We start from the raw sequence: 20,611 nt of genomic DNA, 5'->3' as shown, positions 1-20,611 counted from the left end.
GGCTGCCCCTGGTACTGTGCTCGGCATCCCTCCCCCTCCTCCCTCGCCTACCCCTGTCTCCCAGTCTTCATCAAGGCCAGGGAGCCCAGTTGTATGCTACTGCCCGCCTGGGGACAATCGGCCCCTGCAGGGCCAGGCCGGTGACCATCCGCAGATAAAGCCTAATGGGCCGCTGTTTGCAGAGCGAGGGGCCACATCCTCGCTTGGCTGGGTCCCTTGGGTCAGAGCCTCTCCCAGGAAGTGATCACAGGGTTCAAGAATGTGCCATTTCCTTCACCAGTGCCCTGGCTATTCGAGCCACAGCAACGGTGGCACCAGCGCTGAGACCTGCCCCCTGCCCCAGGAGACCACCTGGCAGGGCGCAGAGTGAGCTCATCTTGCTCAGAGGAGCGCAGGCTGCAGCAGGGGCCGTTCCTCCAGGCCTTGGTTCCTCCTCGACCCTGGGGGCCTGGTTGGGTGGTGGGGTGGTAGACTGAAGGGGCTCCAGGAAAGGGCCGATTCAATGTTCTTTCCCGAATAAGGGTGTAGCCTGGAAGCAGTGCTCAGGTATAGCCAGGCAGGGGAGTCATGGGGTTGGTGGACTAAAGTCCTTCTAGGGGGAGGCTGACCAGCCCAGGAGCCTGGCGTCCAATATTCCAGCCACTGGGGCCGACAAAAGGCATCTCACCCCGGATCCTGGCGATGGCCTGGGGCTGTGGAACGAGGTGCCTCACACCCTCTTCCACAGCACCTCCCATGCCTGCTGGTCCCTGCCCCTAAGTGTGGCCCTGACCTGTGAGCCCCTCAGGGACACAGCCCATGTCTGCTTCACCCTCTGACCACGAGCCCACAGAGTGGATTGAGTGTGGCCTCAAGTGAAGTTATGTCGTGAGCCACTGGCCGAGGAGAGAGTGTGGAGGGTGTGCCCCTCCCAGGATCCGGCACTCCCATTAGGATGGTGTGAATGATATGCCCACCCAGCAGGACGCTGTGGACCCTCAGTCAGGGAAGAGCTGTGCCAAGATGTGGGACATGGCCAGCTAATGGGGTTCCCAGCCCCCAGTTCCAGGAGCTAGTGGCACTCCACAGCGATGGCTTCTAACCTCATGTCACCAAGAGAGGTGCCCTCAGCTGTCCTGACACCAGCCCCCAGGCCTCTGCAGATGGACAATCTCCTGCCTTCACTGGGTTTGTCTTGGGGACATGGCCTCTGTCTGCCCTGCTGACCTGCCCCACACAGCAGTGGGGACCATGCACCAGGGGCAGAGCCAGCGCCGGGCACTGGGCACTCAGGTCTCCAAAACCTCAGGGGCTGCTCAGAGCTTTCTGCACAGGCACCCTGTGGCAGCCCATTAAAGGCCACTCTAGCCCACCAGGGAGCTTGGGGAAGGGCAGTCAGGGCCTTGGTCTGGTAGAAGTGGGGGCAGGGCGGGGGCGGGCCTTCAGACTCTGCCCATCTCACTCTTGCCCACCAGGGACACCAGCCTGGGCCACATGCCAGCTTGGGGAATGGCACAGTAACCCCCCAAATTCACGTTTGCTCAGAGCCTTGGCAAGTGACTTTATTTGGAAGTGAGGTCTTTACAGATATGATTAAGGAAAGGATGGAGAGGAGGTCACCCTGGGTTGTCCAAGTGGGCCCTAAATCCAATGAGAGGGTCTATACAAGAGATGGAGAGGGCCAGGCGCAGTGGCTCACGCCTGTAATCCTGGCACCTTGGGAGGCCAAGAGGGGCGGATCACCTGAGGTCAGGAGGTCCAAGACCAGCCTGGCCAACATGGTGAAGCCCCATCTCTACTAAAAATACAAAAATTAGCTGGGCACAGTGGCACACACCTGTAATCCCAGCTACTCGGGAAGCTGAGGCAGGAGGATTGCTTGAACCTGGAAGGCAGAGGTTGCAGTGAGCAGAGGTCAGGCCACTGCATTCCAGCCTCCAAGCAAGACTCCGTCTCAAAACAAACAAACAAACAAACAAACAAGAGATGGAAGAGAAGAAGACTCAGACTCAGAGGAGACCTGGTGAAGACAGAGGCAGGGGCTGGAGGGAGGTGGCCACAGTGGAGGAACACTGGGAGCTGAGGAATGCTGGGAGAGCCAGGAAGCATCCTCCCCTGGTGCCTAGAGGGAGTGCAGCCCTGCCAACCAGCACCTCGATTTTGGACTTGGGGCCCCAGCGCTGAGAGAGAACAGATGTCCTTTGCCGTAAGGCCCCACTTGCGCCACTTGTCTGTGGCAGCAAGTCAGCTGCTCTCCACCCACCTCACTGCGCAGTGGGGTCCTGAGGAAGTGGGGGGGGGGGCAGAGGTGGGCCTGGTACTCTGTGATGGGGCCAGGATCCCAGCATCAACCCAGGAAGGGCTGGACTCAGTACTTATGGAAATTTCCAGAAGCCCCACCCTACACTCACCCCCCCACCGCCATGATGAGCACCGTGCTCTTTAAAAGGACCCTGTCCTGAGGGTCACCGTGACACCACCACCCTTGGCCTTTTCCAAGGGCTCAGGCCACACTTGTGCCCCACAGGTGCACAGGGTGGGGGCTGTTGGAGGGGCAGTGAGGAGTCGGGGGGACAAAGTGCATTGCACCTGCTGTGCAGATAAGAAGGCCAAGGCTCCGCAGAAGCATGGGTCAACCAGGGCCTCACCGACCATCCGAGACAAGGCTGGTAGGAGAGTTGGCCACTGGTGGCATTGTCAGAGCCCTTTCCTGTGGCTGTCCTCTTTGTCCCCTGCCCACCTGTGGGGACCGTCACCAGTCTTCTTGTTTTCCCACCTCCTGTCTCCCCAGGGGCCAGTCCTACCTGCCTCCATTTCCCTTCTGCCTTTCCATCACTTGTGAGTCACCAGACACCTCCAAGTCCCATACCAAGTCAGCCCTGGGGTTCACACGGCACCCTAGAGCTAAATCAAACACAACTCTGGCCCTTGAGTTGGTCAGTGTCACTGCCCCAGGGCCCTGCAATGACACCTGTAGCCCAGAGACCAACAACACCCTACCCAGCCATCCCCGCCCTGGTCTTGCCACACTGCCTACCACGACCTGGGTCCCCCATGCCTTTACCTGTGCTATTCCCTCTGCCTGGAGCGTCCTTCCCCACTTCTCTGCTGTGTACACTTCCCCACGAGCAGGGACCCGAGCCACTCAGCCAGGTCTGCTGCTCACTCTGGGCCTCATTCTCCTTATCTTTAAAATGGGGACAGTGAGAGCTTCTTCCCCGGGGGTGTGAGAAAGGCTCTGCTCAGAACCTAAGCAGCTGCAGAGGCTCAAGGGTGGTGGTGGTTCCCATGAGGGCTCAGCCTCGCCTTCTCCTCCTACTTCTCCTCCTCCTCCAGGGACTCCCCCAGGGAGTCCAGGTAAGTGACCCACACTTTCCTCTGGCCTCTTAAGGTTCGTGAACCTCCATTTATGGCATGGACTGTGATCTGCCTGTACCTGGAGACTAGTGTTCACATGCTGTCTGTGAGTTCCTTGGAGGCAAAGGCTGTGTCACTGATTCCTTCATCCATCCATCTATCCACCCATCCATCCATCCTCCCATCCATCCACCCATCCACCCATCCACCCACCCATCCTTCCATCCATCCATCCCCATCCATCCATCCATTCGTCCACCCATCCATCCACCTACCCATCCACCCATCCTTCCACCCATCTTTCCATCCATCCATCCATCTATCCAACCATCCATCCATCCATCCATCCATCCATCCCCATCCATCCATCCATTCATCCACCCATCCATCCACCTACCCATCCACCCATCCTTCTACCCATCTTTCCATCCATCCATCCATCTATCCATCCATCCCCATCCATCCATCCATTCATCTACCCATCCTTCCATCCATCCATCCATCCATCCATCCATCCACTCATCCATCCACTCATCCATCCATTCATCCATCCACCCATCCATCCACCCAACCATCCACCCACCGATCCATCCTTTCATCCATCCATCTACTTATCCATCCATCCTTCCATCCGCCCATGCATCCCATCCACACATCCACTCAACCATCTACTCACTCATCCACCCATCTATCTACCCATCCATCTATCCTCCCATCCACTCATCTATCCATCCACCCACCCACCAATACTTCCATCCATCCTTCCACCCACCCACTCATCCTTCCATCCATCCTTCCACACACCCACCCATCCTTCCATCCATCCATCCCCTCATTCATCCATACTTCCATCCACTCATGCATCCACTCATCCATCCACCCATCCATCCATCCATCCTTCCATCCATCCATCCACCCACCCATATACCCATTCTTCCATCCATCCATACACTCATACATCCACCCACCCATTCATCCACTCATACATCCACCCATCCATCCTTTCATCCATCCATGCATCCAGTCATCCATCTACTCACCCATCCATCCACCCATCTATCCACCCATCCGTCTATCAATCCACCCATCTACCCATCCATCCATTCATCCATCCATTCACCCATCAATCCGCTCATCCATCCACCCACCTATCCATTCACCCATCCACCCTGCCATTCATCCATCCACCCATCCATCCATCTAACAATAACTTAATAACCACCTGCATAATAACCTCCACATCTACAAGAGAAAGTCAAATCGTTGGCCTGGTGTTCAAGATCTCTTCTTGAACAGGCCCTACTTCTTGTGCCAGGCCCTACTTGCTTCCCAAGTCCTGTGGCCATCAAGCCTTCACTCTGACACTCTCCTACACAACCAGGCCCTCACCATCCTGGGTGTGACCCCTGAACCCCTCTTGTGGACGCGGTTCCCATAGCCAAGGCCTTGTCTGATTCCTCTCTGCCCTGTGCCCAGCCTAGCACCTGGCACAGAAAAGGGCAGTGAGTGACCAGTGGTCTCAGCTATAGTCCCTGGGCCCGAGGGATTCTTCAACTCCTCTTTGCCTGGAATGGCAAGTCTGTCCCACACCTGAGGAGCCCCCTAGGCTCTGCTGCCCTGGGTGCAGCCCCCAGGCCTCGGAGCCAGAGCCGGCTGGGTGTTCCACTTGGCTGGCCACCCTATCTCAGGCCATCTTGCCGCCGTGCGGCTGCTCCTCCCAGCCCAGTATCTGGGGCCCTCATCTCCAGCGGGCGGAGCCTGGCTTGCTCTGACTTCTTCCCCAGTGTGTCCCTGCCTGAATTTCCTCCATTGCCACCCACCACACTCCGTCCCGCCCTGTGCAGGAGCAGCCTGCTCCCCAGCAGACCCCAGCTCACAGCGTCCACCTTCCTCAGGCTGCTCCTGCCTCCTGGGGGCATCCCTTCCTTGCTGAGTAAAAAGGCTGCCTCTGTCAGGAATTCTTTCCTGGTGTGCTGATGTGACCTCTGGGACCAGGAACGCCAAGGGCAGGGACAGGGGCTGTGGCCTGGGACCTCCCCTCACCAGGTCCCCAGCCAAGCCCAGCTCACACCCTGCATGGAAATAGGGTCCCCGTCTTAGCTGGGGGCTGTGAGCATCGCGTCAGCACTCAGAGCCTCAGCTCTCACGTCTCTGGATGGGGACAGCCTCCTCCAGGTATTAGGAGGCTCAGAGCCATGCACGTGGAGGACCCAGACGGCCCCACCTGCTGCACACCTATGGAGACTCAACTGCTTCTGCTAGAAGAGGAGCCTGAGGCTCCGAGAGGTCAGCGGGTGACATACCAGTCCCAGCTAATGCCCCCACCAGCCGCACCCGCACCCTACCTTCCTGCCGGCCTCATTGTTGTGCAGGTTCATGAGGCGCCGCGCGTTCTTCTTGATCTCCCGAGCGTCCACGAAGCGCCGGGAGAAGTCGATGCCGTAACGCACGTCGGCCGAGCAGCCACCCCACTTCCAGCCCTCGGCCTGGTTGTAGTAGCCCTGCTTCTCTCGGTCACAGCCGCAGTTGCTCAGGTTGCCTTGGCTGCAGGCAGCAGTGACGGCGTGCGCTACGCCAGCCGCGGTGATGGCATACGTGAAGGCAGCCTCACGGCTCCCTGCGGGGACAGACAGGTGCACAAGGTGAGGCCCCAGGCCCTGGGCCAGGTGGGCTCAGGGGATGAAGTGCCGGGCCTCGATCCACCTGCTGTTGGCCAGTTGTGTGACCCTGGGCTCATTGCTTGCCCCTCTGAGCCTCTGACTCACCAAAGCAGGGCTGATGGGAGCCACCTCTCAGGGCTATGGTGAGGGCAGTGCCTGGAATACAGCAGGCCCCAGTGCACCCTGAGACCCGCCCTCCAGCATGCAGCACTGCCGACAGCTTCTCTCCCTGTTCCCAGGACTGGGCGGGAGAGGCCCAGTTTCTCCAGCCCTGAGAGTGAGCAGTGGGGACCCGTGGAGGGGATGGGTATCCCTGCCTCTGCCCCTCCCCTCTGCCAGCCTCCCAGGAGCCCCTTCTCGTGAACGGGCATTTGCACTGACCCCGTGGGGACCAGCTATGCATGGCCAATGGAAGCTGGGGCCACGGGGAGCATGAGGGGCCTCACCCCCACCCCAAGCCAGGAACCCAGGTAGAAGTCACACAGCTCAGAAGCCCTTTGTTGCCATCTCCCCTCTTGGTCCACCCACCTTCAGTCCATCTCCAGATCCTGGGCCCCTTTTCCTCACCTCCTCCTAATACCCCTGCCTGACCCAGGGGCCCCAGAACTGCCTGGACCTGGGCAACAGTCCTCCCTGCCTCCCTCATCCCCCCAGCCACCAGCTGGTTCACTCCAAGGGCTGTCTGGCCAGGGCCCTCGCTGGCACCTTCGCTGATTCCCTCTGCTGGTAGAGCCAAGCCCACGGCTGAGCTGGGAAGGGAGGGTCCCAGGTCAATGCCCGCTGGCTGCCCCAGCCCTCTCTCCCCATCCTCTGCCCAGAACAATGACTCAGTCTTTCCAGGCGCTGCCCACATCCCCTGGGGATTATGTGGTCTTTTGGTGGAATTCCCTCCTGCTTCATACCCAAATACCAAGGACCTTCCAAGGCCCAGGTCTGAGGCCTCCCCGTCCAGGCAGCCTTCCCAGACCCCCGGACAGAAGGGAGCACTTGGTGCCTGACCCCTCAGTTCCAAATCTGACCCAGATCCGGACACCCTCTCCCTGGTGAGTCTTACAGGTGGGGACTTCCATATGCGTCCGAAGGCCCCTGAGATGGGCAGGTTCAGCTCTCATTTCCTCTTTGTTTTCCCCAACCCCAGGCCAGGCCCTGTGCAGCCTTCCATCCTGACCCTGGACTCTTGGGTCCCTCTCAACCTGCCCCTGCCTGGGTCTGTGTCATTCCTATGTCCCCAGCACCTGGCCCATGTGGACACCGAGCAGGCTCAACTGCGCCAGCTGGAGGACCAAGACCCAAACTCCAGCGAGCGGGAACCTCCCTGCCCATCTCAGCAACAGGCAGAACAGGGCCGGTGCTCAGCCCAGGAGAGGGCAGCTGGAGACTCACACTGCTGGCATGGCACAGTCCCCTGCCCAGCACCCGCGAGCACCCACACAGCCCTCAGTTGCCCACTGCTGTGCCTGTTATTGGGGCTGAGGTGACAGCCCACAGATTGAGACACAGTCAAGTCAGGTCTGTTCTATGAACAACCATTGAGCACCAACGGCATGCCCAGCCTTGTGCTAGGGGCTATGTGTGTGCTCTGGGGCCACTTCGTTGCCCGCAGCCAGCTGGGGGCTCAGCCAGGTGGGGTCCCTCTTCCCTAGGGTATCTTCCATCAGGGTGAGAACTGGGGTGGGACCCACCAGCGTTAGGAGAAGACCTTGGTGGGCTGTCTGTCTGCTGTCATGGAGGGAGCCACGGCTTCCTAGGAACTTCCTTCCTGAGAAGAACTAAGGGGAGGGTAGTGTCCAGCATCCCTCCCTCCCCAGCAAGGTTCGAGACTGCAATGATCAGCCTCCTCTGAGCTGCAGGCAGCACGGCCCCTGCCTTCGAAGGGCCTCATCCTGCCAGCCTCTCCTCCTCTGGCCGCTGTCCACCCACACTGCCCACTCTCTGCCTGGGCCAGGGCCAGGAAGATTTAGGAATTCACCTCCCCGAGTCTAAATTAGGTCAAGATGACCCAAAGGGAAGCCCTTGCATGATGTGTGAAGTGGGGTATTAAACGCCCCATCCTGTCTGCATTACCCAAGCACAGCAGGGCCTGCTGGCAAGAAAGCCTCGGAAATATCTCATGGGGGTAGGGGTAGGGGGCAATAAACCAAGAGGAGGATCCCAGTAAAGGGTCGAGAAGGGCCACAGAAGGGTCACGGCACCTCAAAGGATTCACTGACCTGCCTCTGTGGAGTGGAGTCAAGGAAGGCTTCCTGGAGGAGGTGACATTTTAAGTAGGTACAGTCTTAACAAGAAGCATGGATTCACGTGTGTGTGTGTGTGTGTGTGTGTGTGTGTGTGTGTGTGTGTGATGTGTATGTGTGGCTGTGGTAGGCATGTACTCCCAGCATGGTCACACAGAGGCAAAGATGCTGAGCTGTGGAAGGGTATGGTGAGGTCATGAGTGGCCATAGAGGAGGGGGAGAATGTCTTGCAAGCAGGTGGCACTTTCTGTCCAGGTGCCAGGGCCAGCTGCTAGGGAGGGCTGGATGTCAGGGCGCTTGCCTGGCCACACAGGTGTGGATTCTGGAACACTCAGAGGCCGGTTGACACCAGCACCAGTGTAGCCCATCCTCAGGGCTCTCCCCGTGCACGGGGTGCGCACCCAGCCCTCACACGCGCTCCCATTTCACCTGGACGTTAGGGTGAGGTGCGTCCAGCCATGAGTCCCAGTTTACAGAGGAGGAAGCAAAGGCACAGAGAGTGGCTGGAGCAAGATTCAGACCCAGGGAATGAATTCAAAGACCAGGAAGGCTGACGGAGGAGCAAAGCGCCTAGGGTCGGGGGCGCTGGAAGCTCTTCTGCCCCCACCTTGGCCTGTCTGAGTCTAAGGTGACCTGGGGCAGCAGGAGAGGGCGAATGTGGGCTGTGCAGCCCCCAGGGAAGATGCTGCCTGTGAACAGTCTGTGGACTTGGGGGGCAGGGGCAGCTGCAGGCAGGCTCTGGGTGGGAAGCTCTAGGGAGCCTGAGCTGGCTTCGGAGTGGGCACGTGTCACCTGACGGAGGGGGTCTAGGAACCCCAAACGATTGTGTGGGCCCAGCCGGTGGAGTTTGAGGACAGATGTGGATGTCCCCTCAGAGGTCCTGGAACAACAGCCTGTGATCCTCCTCTTCCTCCCCCATGGCAAGGCTGCAGAGCGGGTCAGAGGATGCCACTGTCCTGAAGTGCCTGAGCAGGCTGGCAGGTCCACAGTGGAGTTTGCACACTTGGAGGACGCTTCCTACAAGCCTCCCTTCCAGCCTCCCGCAAGCGCCTGCTCTCACCCGGCTATGCCCGCCCCAGGCTTAGACTCAGTTACTCACCAGTTACTCATCGCCTGCCGCTCCCGCTAATTCCTTTTTTATTTGCTTTTAATGAGCCAAACTCTCTGGTCTCCCATGGAGACAAGCAGAAGGTGAGCTGCAGAGAGTCGTAGTTTTGGGAGAATCAATAAGAATGACGTTAGGTCCAGCAAGAGTCGCTCCCGTGCGCCTGGCACGTTGCCTGTGTTGTCCGGTTAAATTCTCGCAGCAGCCCACGGGGGAGGACCCGTTACCCGATGTTACTGACCTAGACGCCCACTCCAAGGGCTTTGTCATGGAGTGCCTGGGTGTGTAGTGAGAAGGGCAGAAGGGCTGCAGGCTTCCCCCGTGTCTCTCCCCAAGTCACCCCTGGAGCCGTGACTGGGGCACCTTGCCAGTCCATGCACACACCATGCTTCCTCCAGGCTGACAGCGAGCTAGCGCTTAGACTTAGAAGCCGGTCCTCTAAGCGGGTGCAGACAGACTGGACCCATGCGCCTTGCTCAGCAGCTGTTAGTAGCCCCCAAGGCCTCTGAGATGACTTCCAGTGACTTGGCCTGGCCCCCAAGGTCCCAGAGGCCTGATCCCACCAGTCCTCACCCACCACTGTCTGCAGCCCAGTGTGGCCCGCCTGCAGGTTGGGCAGCCACCTCCGGCGCACAGTAACTACTCCTGAATAAAGGACCTGCTGGCTTCCTGCCGCCTGCCCTGGGGACAGCAGCCCCTTCTCTTCCTGGAATACCTGCCCGCTCTCCCACATATCCATGCACTACTCAGGCTCTGGACGCAGGCAGGGCTGCTCCCTGCTCCCCGAATTCCCACTGTGGTGGGCACGCCCTCCTCTGGGCTCTCACTAGGTGCTCCTCAGGCTGCAGGGATGGTGGGCAGGATCCACGTCAGATTCTTTTGTGTACCCCCCACCCACCCACTGCTGTTTCCCAAATCCCATGCATGAGCAGGTCTGGGCTGGTCACCTCCCTACCACCACCTTGTCTCCAAGACAGCCCCGTTCTGATCAGACCCATTTCACAGATGGGAAAACTGAGCCTTCAAAGCAGGAAGTGATTTGCAATAGACCCATGGCAGGGACCACAGTCATCTGAGCTCAGCAGCTGCCCTAGATGTGTGTGGTGATGGGGAAGCTGGATGAGGGCAGCATGGATGCTCTGTTTGGGGCCGGCAGCTGTCCTGCTGATACACTTGGGGCTCGGGAGGCCTAGGGGCCTCTCTGAAGACCCACAGCTTACCCAAGCACAGGTCTGTACCCTCAAACTCTAGAGCCAGCAGCAGCAGCCAGCCGTATCCCTAGAAAATGCCAGAGCAGGCTATATTCTGGCCACCCCTCATCCCACAGCCCTCAAGAGCACTGGGCGGGTTTCTGAGTAATGGTCCCGAAGCTTCCAGCCCCGCTGCAGGATTCACTGTTTCCAGTGCAATCTATCTCTGGTGCCTCGGCAAGTCACCAACCCTCTCTGAGCCTGTGTTCCCATTTGCCACATGGAACTCAAAGTCCTCACCTTGCTGCACAGCCCTAGTTGCCAGCTCAGAGCAAACAGGACAAGAGGGCACGGTACCCACATCACCAAGATGGTGGGCAGTCCAGGGCCGGCTGAGGGTGGACCAGATGCAGCAAAGGACTCCAGGACAGGCCCAGGTGTCTCTCTGTGCTCCATGCAGACTATGCTGGAAACAGCCTCCTCCCCAGGGCCAGCCCCCTCAGCCCTGCCCAGCTGTCCCCTCAAATCCAGAGTATCAGAGCAGCAGAGTCCTCAGAGGCATGTGGGTAAACGGAGGCTGCTGGGGCAGGAATGGTCTGGCTACACAAGGGCCATCCAGCTCTGCTCTCTTTTCCATAAGTTATTTGAACTCGAGCCCTCACTAGACCCCCTGGCTGGGCCCAGGACAGCCTAAGAGGGAGGAGACGCAGCCCCCTGCCCTGCCCCTGCGGTGCCAGCCAGACCCTGATGTCCAGGGAAAGGGGGTGTGCTAGGGCAGAGCCGGGCCCTCATCCACAGTCATCTCACTCTGACCATGAGGAGGACGCTGGGGACCCTGGCAGATCTTTGTGAGTAGCTTCTAGAAAGAACAGACGTGTCTCCTGAACAAAGCTGGGGCTTGGGCAGGACGGGGCTTCCCACTCCCCTCCTCAGGGCAGAGCTGAGGGCTGAGTCCACCCTCCCAGCCACAGCTGCCACTCCTCACCATCCACTCACGCTCCCTGCCACTTCCTAGCGTCCACAGGGGCCAGGGCGCTTTTACTAGCAAGCCGTGGCTGAGCTCCTAGTGACCTGATTAACTGCCTGGAGGCAGAGGTGGGAGAGGTGCGTGGTGCCCTCTTAGGAGGAGAGCCAGGAGTCTGCAGCCTCAGTGCTGAGAAGGCCCTCGGGGACCATCCAGTGCGGCTCCATCCCAGCAAGGAGCCTGAGGCCCAGAGACGGGCAGCATGCTCCCCAAAGTCACACAGCAGCTCAGGAAATGGGGGATCCGGGATCTGAGGTTCTCAAGTGAATGAGGTGAAGGCAAAGGTCTGGGGGCCACACATGGTCCCGGAGCTTTCTGGAAGCAAGGGGGCGGCTCAGAGTCTGACACCCTGCCTTCAAGTCTAGACTCTGAAATTTGCCAGCTGAGTGACCTCAGACCGGTGAAGGGGCCTTTCTGTGTCCCCGCCTCCCTACCTGCAAAATGAGAGAACTGCTCCAATCCAGTCAGAAGGGCACATACAGTCCTGGGGGCAGGTTGACCTAAGCTTCATGCCTACAGGTGTGACATACGACACATTTGGGATCTTCGTGGGCGGACACACATTTGGGCATCTCTGGGCAGCAGGTGTGCACCTCTGCACGTGTCCCTGGGCGTACACCTGGGCTGACCCTTGGAGGCAGTGCCTGGGAGCGGCCGTGTGAACCTGTGCTCATGGATCTGTGCTTCCGGCCCACACGGTTCAATTCTCCTCCTCCCTGACAACCTGTACTTGTCCCTCTTTTTTTTTAAAAAAAGGGACGTTTTGGGCCAGGCATGGTGGCTCACACCTGTAATCCCAGCAGCACTTTGGGAGGCTGAAGCAGGCGGATCACCTGAGGTCAGGAGTTTGAGTCCAGCCTGGCCAACATGGTGAAACCCCATCTCTACTAAAAATACAAAATTAGTCAGGCATGGTGGCAGGCACCTGTAATCCCAGCTACTTGAGAGGTTGAGGCAGGAGAATCGCTTGAACCTTGGGAGGTAGAGGTTGCAGTGAGCCGAGATCATACCATTGCACTCCATTCTGGGCAATAGAGCAAGAATCCGTCTTAAAAAAATGACATTTTCTACAACTCAATAATAAAATGGTTAACAACTCAATTAAAAAGGACAAAGACCAACGGATGAATGGGTAAAGAAAAGGTGGTATAGATACACAATGCAATATTACTCAGCCATAAAAAAGAATGAAACCCTGTCATTGCTGCAGTGGCACGCGGGTCATCGTGTTAAGTGAAAGAAGCCAGGCACAGAGAGACAAATATCGCGTATTCTCACTCACATGGAGGAGCTAAAAAAGTTGATGTTATTGAGGTAGGGAATGGAATGACAGATGCCAATGGCTGGGGAGGGTGTCGGAGCATGAAGAGAGGTGGGTTAAGAGGTACAAAGATGGCCGGGCGCAGTGGCTCACACCTGTAATCCCCGCATGTTGGGAGGCTGAGGCGGGTAGACCACCTAAGGTCAGGAGTTCAAGACCAGCCTGACCAACATGGTGAAACCCCCTCTCTACTAAAAATACAAAAATTAGCCAGGCATGGTGGTGGGAACCTGTAATACCAGCTACTCAGGAGGCTGAGGCAGGAGAATTGCTTGAACCTGGGAGGTGGAGGTTGCAGTGAGCCAAGGTCAAACCACTGTACTCCAACCTGGGCGACAAAGCAAGAATCCATCTTGAAAAAAAAAACAAAAAACAGAGGTAAAAATACACACAGGTGGAAGGAGTGAGGTGTAGTGCCTGACAGCACAGTGGGGTGACTAGAGTTAACAACAATATATTGTGTATTCAGAACAGCTAGAAGAGAGAACTGGAAATGTTCCTAACACACAGAAACGATAAATATTCTAAAGGAAGGAAATCTTAAATACCCTGACTTGATTGTTACACATTGTGTACATATATCCACATATCACATGGACCCCATAAATATGTGTAATATTATGTATTAATTTCCAATCAAAAAATAAAAGCTAAAAAATAATAGGCCAAGGACCTGAACAGACATTTGTCCAAAGAAGGTATAAAAACATCCAATAAGCAGACAAAAAGCTTCTCAGCATTATTGGCTGTCAAGGAAATGCAGATCCAACCCACAATGAGATGCCATTTCACACGCACTAGGAATAAAAGGTAAAAAAGACTGACAATAACAAGTGCTGGTGAGGATGCAGAGAAATGGGAACCCCGGTGTGCGGGTGGCAGTGTGAGACACTGTAGCCTCTGTGGCAAAGTTGGGCAGCTCCTCAAAAACTTAAATGTAGGGTCACCATGAGACCCAGCATCGCCACTCCTATGCATGCACTTCAGAGAAATGAAACAGGCGCCCACTTACAAACTTGTGCAGAAGTACTCATAGTAGCCTTATTTGTAACAGCCCAAGGTAGAAACAGCCCAGGTGTCCATCCATGGACGAAAGGATAAGGAAAATGTGTTCTATCCATGCGACAGAATATCATTCAGCCTTAAAAAGGAATGAAGTATTGCTACATGCTCCAGTGTGGATAAAACTCGAACATATCGGCTGGGCACGGTGGCTCACGCCTGTAGTCCCAACGCTTTGGGAAGCCGAGACGGGTGGATCCCTTAAGCCCAGGAATTTGAGACCAGTCCGGGCAACATGGCAAAACCCTGTCTCTACAAAAAGAAAAAAAAAAAATACACACGCACACACACACACAAATAGCCAGGTGTGGTGGTGCACATGCCTGTGGTCCCAGCTCCTCAAGAGGCTGAGGTAGGAGGGCCACTTGTGCCCAGGAGGTCAAGGCTGCAGTGAGCCATGTTCACACCACTGCACTCCAGCCTGGGCAACAAAGTGAGACCCTATCTCAACCCCCACCTCAAAAACCCCAAAACATCATGCTAAGTGAAAGAAGCCAGATACCAAAGGCCACATATAGTGTGATTCCATTTCTATTAAATGCCCAGAGGAGGTGGACTTGGAGAGACAGGCAGTACCTCAGTACTGCCAGGTGCAAGAGGACTGGGCTCAGTACTGCCAGGGGCAAGAGGACTGGGACTGATTAAGCCACAGGGTTTCTTTCTGGGGTGATGAAAATGTTCTAAAATCAACTGCAGGAATAGCTACACAACTCAGGATATACTAAAAACCATGGGCTTGTACACATTAAATGGATGAATTGTAAAGTATGTGAATTAGATCTCAGTGAAGCTGTGATGGACACATAGGACACTGGATGGCTTTCAGAGGGCTTCAGACCCATGTCCTACTCAATTTAAACCCTCCCTGAGGCCCCAGGGGTATGAACTAAGATCCCCCCACCTCACAATTAGGACACTGGGCTCAGGAGAGGCAGGCGACTGGCCCAAGGTGGCACAGCAAGTGAGACACTGAGCTGGGATCTGATGGGACCCCAGAGTTCGTGCTCAGCCCACTCCCCACCCACCAGGACAGGGAAACCTGCAAAGTCTGCTTTGCACCTCACTGACCTGGACACCACACTCACCTGTGCCAGCCTCTGACACTCTACACACGTGCGACACTGCCTGTAACACTCACATTGTTGCCACCTGTGTGTCCCCGGCACCAAGGACAGCCTCCCTCCTGGCTGGACCTCCCAGAATCCCAGGGGTGAGGCTCTCAGCCTCCCATCCATCAAGTACTTGCCCAAGGTCAAGTGCAAGGCCTAGCACACAGCAGGGCAGGACCAACACACCGAACCTGGGGGGCAGACAGGCCGGGAGCTGCTCACAGACAGTGCAGCCAGAGACCAGGGATCACAGCCACAGAGGAGCCGGCAGGGCAGAGTGGCTGGAGGTACTGGGGTGCAGAGTGGCCAGTGAGGGCTTCTCTCAGGAAGGGATGCTGAAGGTGGGTCCCAAAGGATGGGAGAGGTGAGGAACACAGAGGTGCAGGGAACAGTGTTCCAGGCAGAGGGAACATCAATGCTAAGACCCCAAGGTGAGAATGAGCTGAGCACGAGCGGTTTGTCCCAGCAGAGATCAGTGAGGATGAAGTGGGGGACGGCCCTTGGGGGCTGTACCATGTGGCCCTCGGAGAAGACTTTGGACTTTGTTCTGAGAAGATGGAAGGCCCTGGAAGGTGTCACTTTGACTTACATTGAAAGGGACCGTCCACCCCACCCACTGGGAGGCCTGTGCAAGGGTTTGGGTAAGAAATGCTGATGACCCGCCAGGCAGAGGAGGTGAAAAGTAGCCAGGGCTCAGAGTCTCAGGGTCCAGCTAATGGGACAGAGTCTCGGGGTAGAGCTAACGGGATTAGCAAGTGGACCGGGTGAGGCGGTTTAGAGAGAAAGGAGTGCAGAAGGGTCAGGCACGGTGGCTCACGCCTGTAATCCCAGCACCTTGGGAGGCCAAGGCAGGCGGATCACCTGAGATCAGGGGTTTGAGACCAGTCTGGCCAACATGGCAAAACCCTGTCTGTACTAAAAATACAAAAATTAGTCTGGTGTGGTGGCGGGGGCCTGTAATCTCAGCCACTTGGGAAGCTGAGCCAGGAGAATCACTCGAACCTGGGAGGTGAAGGTTGCAGTGAGCTGAGATCGCGCCACTGCACTCCAGCCTGGGCGACACTCCAGCCTTTGTCTCAAAAAAAAAAAAGGGCGCCGAAGGGGCCCCAGTGCAAGTGAGGGCAGCTGGTGGGTGCTGCTTACTAGGAAGCAGGACAGGATCAGGCGGAAGGAGTTGCCTCGGCCACGGGTGGTTTAAGGTGCCCAGGGATGGCAGGAGGGAGGCGAGGGGCAGGTGGGAACTCAAGCCTGGCACTGAGAAGATGTCCCAGCATTGCCCAGCCCCTACTTCCTGGGGCCAACCCCCCATGGAACTGGGGCTTGGGCTCCGTGACCCTGGCCAAGGCCCTCACTCCTCGAGCCTCAGCTTCCCCATTACCATGGGATGAGGCCTGGTGTTGTGGGTTCTTTAAAATTCCTTTAGCAGGGGAGCTTTTGTGAGATAGACTTTCCTGAAGAATGGGTCAGGGGAGGGCTGCTGGGGCTGAGGTAGACTAGGGATGCAGGGTGGGGTGGGGTCCCTGAGGCCGGGCTGGGGAGGGGTCCCTGGGACATAGCTGGCTGGCGAGCTCTTTGGTCATCTGAGCCCCCGTCTGCCCCCTACCCCACCTGATTCCCAGGCTCTTCACAGCCCTGAGCTGCACGGTGGAGTACTGTCCCTCCTCCCCAGTTGACTGGTGTAGAGATTGAGACTGAGGGAGGTGAGGAGACACCCCTGGGCCACAGTTCCTGGTGTTACTCGGCCCAGCTGGTGTGCTGCCCGTGTCCAGGCTGGGGGTCTTGGTCTAGACAGGGCTCAAAGTGGCTGTTGGGCACAGAAGCTGGAAGAGAAGCTCAGGCCCCAGGTGGGGCCCCACAATGGCCCCCTGTGGCTGTCCACGCCCCAGCCTGCCCTTTGACCCCAGCCGGGGCTCAGTCACAGGGGGACAAGTCACCGCTTGAGCTAGTCTGGGATCTGCATCCCTGACACACACAGAGCTCAGGCTGGGGACATCGGGGTGGAGGCAGGGACCAAGGCATGGGCAGAGAGGCCTCCAGGCCACAGCTTGGCCCCAATCCCTGCTTGTGCAGTTGAAGGATCAGAAGCCCAGAGCCCTGGCCTGCCTGGCCGTGCTGCAATCCTGGCCTGGACCACCCGGGTCCGAGGCACGCTCTGGCCAGGGAGGGCTGGGCAGGCTGCCTCACACCCTGCTCCTAATTCTGCACCTTAAACGAAGGTGATAGCAGCACACACCTTGTGGGGTCCCACGTGGGAGAGGTGAGGCAGTGGAGGGCTCAGGACGGGTAGGAACATAAAAGTGCCAGATGCGTGTGGGCCGCTTTGATTAATATTACCCATCTCTGAGCAGGCCTGGACCCTAGGCCCGATGGTCCTGGCCTGGGTGCAGCCTGAGTGGGTGCTGCATGTGTGTGCATGTATGTGTGCATGTGTGTGTGTGCGTGTGTGCAATGTGCACGTGTGCAATGTGCACGTGTGTGCATGTGTGTGCATGTGTTTATGTGTGTACGTGTGTGTGTGCCAGGTGTACTGCTGTATGTCTCTCCACACGTCTCTGTCCTTCCCTCTCTGTTTCTCCCTCTCCCTCTGGGTCCCTCTGTCCCTCTCTGTCCCTCTCTGTCCCTCTATCTCTCTCCAGCCCCGCCCAGCCCCCGCCCAGGCTCGGGCTGAGTCAGCGTCTCCACACTAAGCTCTTCCCTGCCGTTGTCATAAACAGATCATTGGAAAAAGTCATGCCAGGACCAAACACGCTGGCGCCCATGCGCCTGAGGCCTTTGTTCCGACCCAGCGGAGGCCCTCACACGCCAAGCGGCAGCCCCCCAGGTGGGGACAGCAGGCTCCGAGTGGGAAGGACCTGGCCTTCCAGGAGCTTTTCCCCAGCCCTGAGGTGCCAGGGATGCCCAGGAGGCCCCTCCTGCATCCAGCCCAGGTGGCCTGCCCTCGGGAGCGCTCTGGCAAAGCCAGCAACCGCCTGTGTGAGGTGGCACAGACACCCCTTCCTCCCCGGGGCTGCCCCAGGGCCTCTCAGCACCTGGATCCTGGCGGGTGGTTCCCTGAGAGCCTGCGGGCTTCTCTGGCCCTTGGGGGCCACGTGGCCTTGGGTGAGTCACACGGTCTCCTTGTGAGCCTCAGTCTCCCCATCTGTGACGTGCGGACGACAGGACCTAAGGTGGTCATGTGACAGGGCCCAGCCCAGGCGGGGGCTACAATCATGAAAGAAATGACCCTCCTAAAAAGGTGGCAGGAGTTGGGCTGAGTGATGGCTGAGGGCCAGGCTGCTGTGCCCCTATGAAGCTGAGGGAGGGGCCCTACCCACCCTGGGGTCTGCGTCCTGCTTCAGTGGCCCGGGGCTCTGGAGGCTTTGCCCATGGAACTCATGTGGGAAGCTCTGTGGGGACCTCCATGTCCTTATTCTGAGGAGAGACCCCAAATCCTGGCAGAGTCCCAGCCCCCGCCTCGGCCCCTCCTGAGGCAGGTGGGGCACCAAGGCCCCCAGGGCACCGGGCTGCACCCAGGGTCACACAGCGGGACCCGGGCAGGTAGGGCCTGTGTCCTTGGCAGTGGCCTCTCCACAGCCAGACCCCATCCCCACTCCACTCTTGTCCTGTCTGTCAGGGCCCTGCCCGGGAGGATGGAAAATTCCCAACTTGGATGAGTTCCAGGTGGCCTTGGAGGGGCTGTGTGGAAGGATTGGGACCGGAGGACCAGCCACCACCCAGCTCACAGGGCCTCCATGCCACCCCCAGGAAAGGCCACAGCCCCACCACTGCCACAGCCCCTCGGGCTCTATCCTCCCAGGTGCCTGTGAGCTGCCTTCCTGGGGTGGGGCAGCCCCGGCCTCATCCCACCCCGAGCCAGGAGTGGGCTCAGGCAGCCTCGCCTCCGGGAAAGTCTTTCTGACCCTGGCCGTCAAGGCCCCAGTAGCCCCTACAGTCCTGGCTGCCCGGCCCCTGAGCCTCAGAAACGTCCACTGAGCTGCCTTGGGCTGGGGCCCCCGGATGAGGGTGGAGGTGGGAGTGACCGGGGTTGTCAGCCTGAGGCCTGCAGACCACCAAGGTGCAGCCAGCATGAGACTGGGCCCAGCAAGCATTGCCTCCCGGCCTGGCCCCATTGGCCTGTGCTCACCCATTGTGTCCTGGGTGCAAGCCCTGGCCTGGCATACAGCAGGCACTCAATGAATGCAGGCTGAAGAACAACCAGGCCTGATAAAGGGGGCTGCCCTCCTGCCCTCAAGCTGACTCTCCTCCAAAAACGGCTGCTCAGTGACCCTCTGCCCTCAGACTGCCCCACCCCACGCTGGAGGACAATGTCCCGGGAGTGACAGATCCAGGTTCAAATGTCCCGTCTGTCTCTGACAAGATGACTTGGGGCCACTCCCTCCTGTCCCCTATGGGTGCAGCACCACTCAATGGAAGTCTCAGGCAAGCTGTAGGTGTCAGCTGAAATTTTCTAGTAGCCACATTAAGAAAAGTGAAAATAATTTTGGTGAACTTATTTTTTTTTTTTTTTTTTGAGATGGAGTTTCACTCTTGTTGCCCAGGCTGGAGTGCAGTGGCATGATCTTGGCTCACTGAAATCTCCTCCGAGGTTCAAGTGATTCTCCTGCCTCAGCCTCCCGAGTACCTGGGATTACAGGCATGTGCCACCACACTCAGCTAATTTTGTGTTTTTAGTAGAGATGGGGTTTCACCATGTTGCTCAGGCTGGTCTCAAACTCCTGACCTCAAGTGAACCACCCACCTCAGCCTCCCAAAGTGCTGGAATTACAGGTGTGAGCCACTGTGACTGGCTGGTGAACTTAATTTTGATAGTATATTTTATTTAGCCAATATATCCAAAATCTTACCGTCTCAATATGTAATCAGTAGAAGAGTTATTCAAGAGATACTGTATTTGCTTTTGGGGTTTGAGTCTTCAAAATCCATGTGTATCTTACACTTACAGCACATTTCAGTTGGCCCATACCATATTATGAACGCTTCCCTGCCAGAGGTGGCCTGGGGCCATCAGAGTGAACAGGTGAAGAGTCCAGCCCTCGAGACCTCGTCCCTGCTGGGGGTCACTGGGCCTGGCCTGCAAAGCCCTGCAGGGCAGTAGATGCACCTGGCCTGGAAGTCACCCTCTCACCCCACGACCCCGGCCTCTCAGATACCCCGAGATGGGTCTCTTGGCCCCTCAGACTGTCCAGCAGCCGACAGCCCTTGCTGAGCCCCCGCTATGTGCAGCCCAGGAAGACACTCCCCATGCAGAGCTCGCCCCCAAAGCAAACAGGAGCAGGCGACAGCTGTGCTGGTGTCCCCGGCCGCTCATGTGAGCGTGGATTAGGGGCAGTCCCTATGCCTGGTCATGTCTGAAGCCAGCACATGATGGGCAGGACTCCGCATTCCCTGGCAGCTCAAGGGTGGGGCTAGGGGCCCAAGAGCACTCAGCCGCTGCCCCAGGCCCAGGCCTGTGGTCCTGGGGGACTCCGGGCTCCGGGGGTGTGGGGGCGGCGCCGTAGTTGGAAGGAAGCGGCCCGCAGAGGGAAGGCCCTCCCCTGCTCAGAATCTCCTATGCCTTCTGGGCCCTCCAG

At 57.8% G+C, this 20,611-nt stretch overlaps 1 protein-coding gene across 2 annotated transcripts in view; it reads right to left on the bottom strand.

Moving 5' to 3' along the window:
- Positions 1-20,611, bottom strand: part of WNT7B (Wnt family member 7B) — a 56,281-nt gene that overhangs the window by 4,954 nt on the left and 30,716 nt on the right. For both annotated transcript variants that reach the window (XM_001110372.5, XM_028827600.2), the window contains exon 3: positions 5,682-5,953. In XM_001110372.5, coding sequence (XP_001110372.2) covers positions 5,682-5,953 — 272 coding nt within the window. The remainder of the gene's footprint in view (positions 1-5,681; positions 5,954-20,611) is intronic.

Source organism: Macaca mulatta, chromosome 10 (genome assembly GCF_049350105.2).
Source record: "Macaca mulatta isolate MMU2019108-1 chromosome 10, T2T-MMU8v2.0, whole genome shotgun sequence".
Lineage (NCBI taxonomy): Eukaryota > Metazoa > Chordata > Mammalia > Primates > Cercopithecidae > Macaca > Macaca mulatta.
This window is presented reverse-complemented; position numbering and strand designations above follow the sequence as displayed.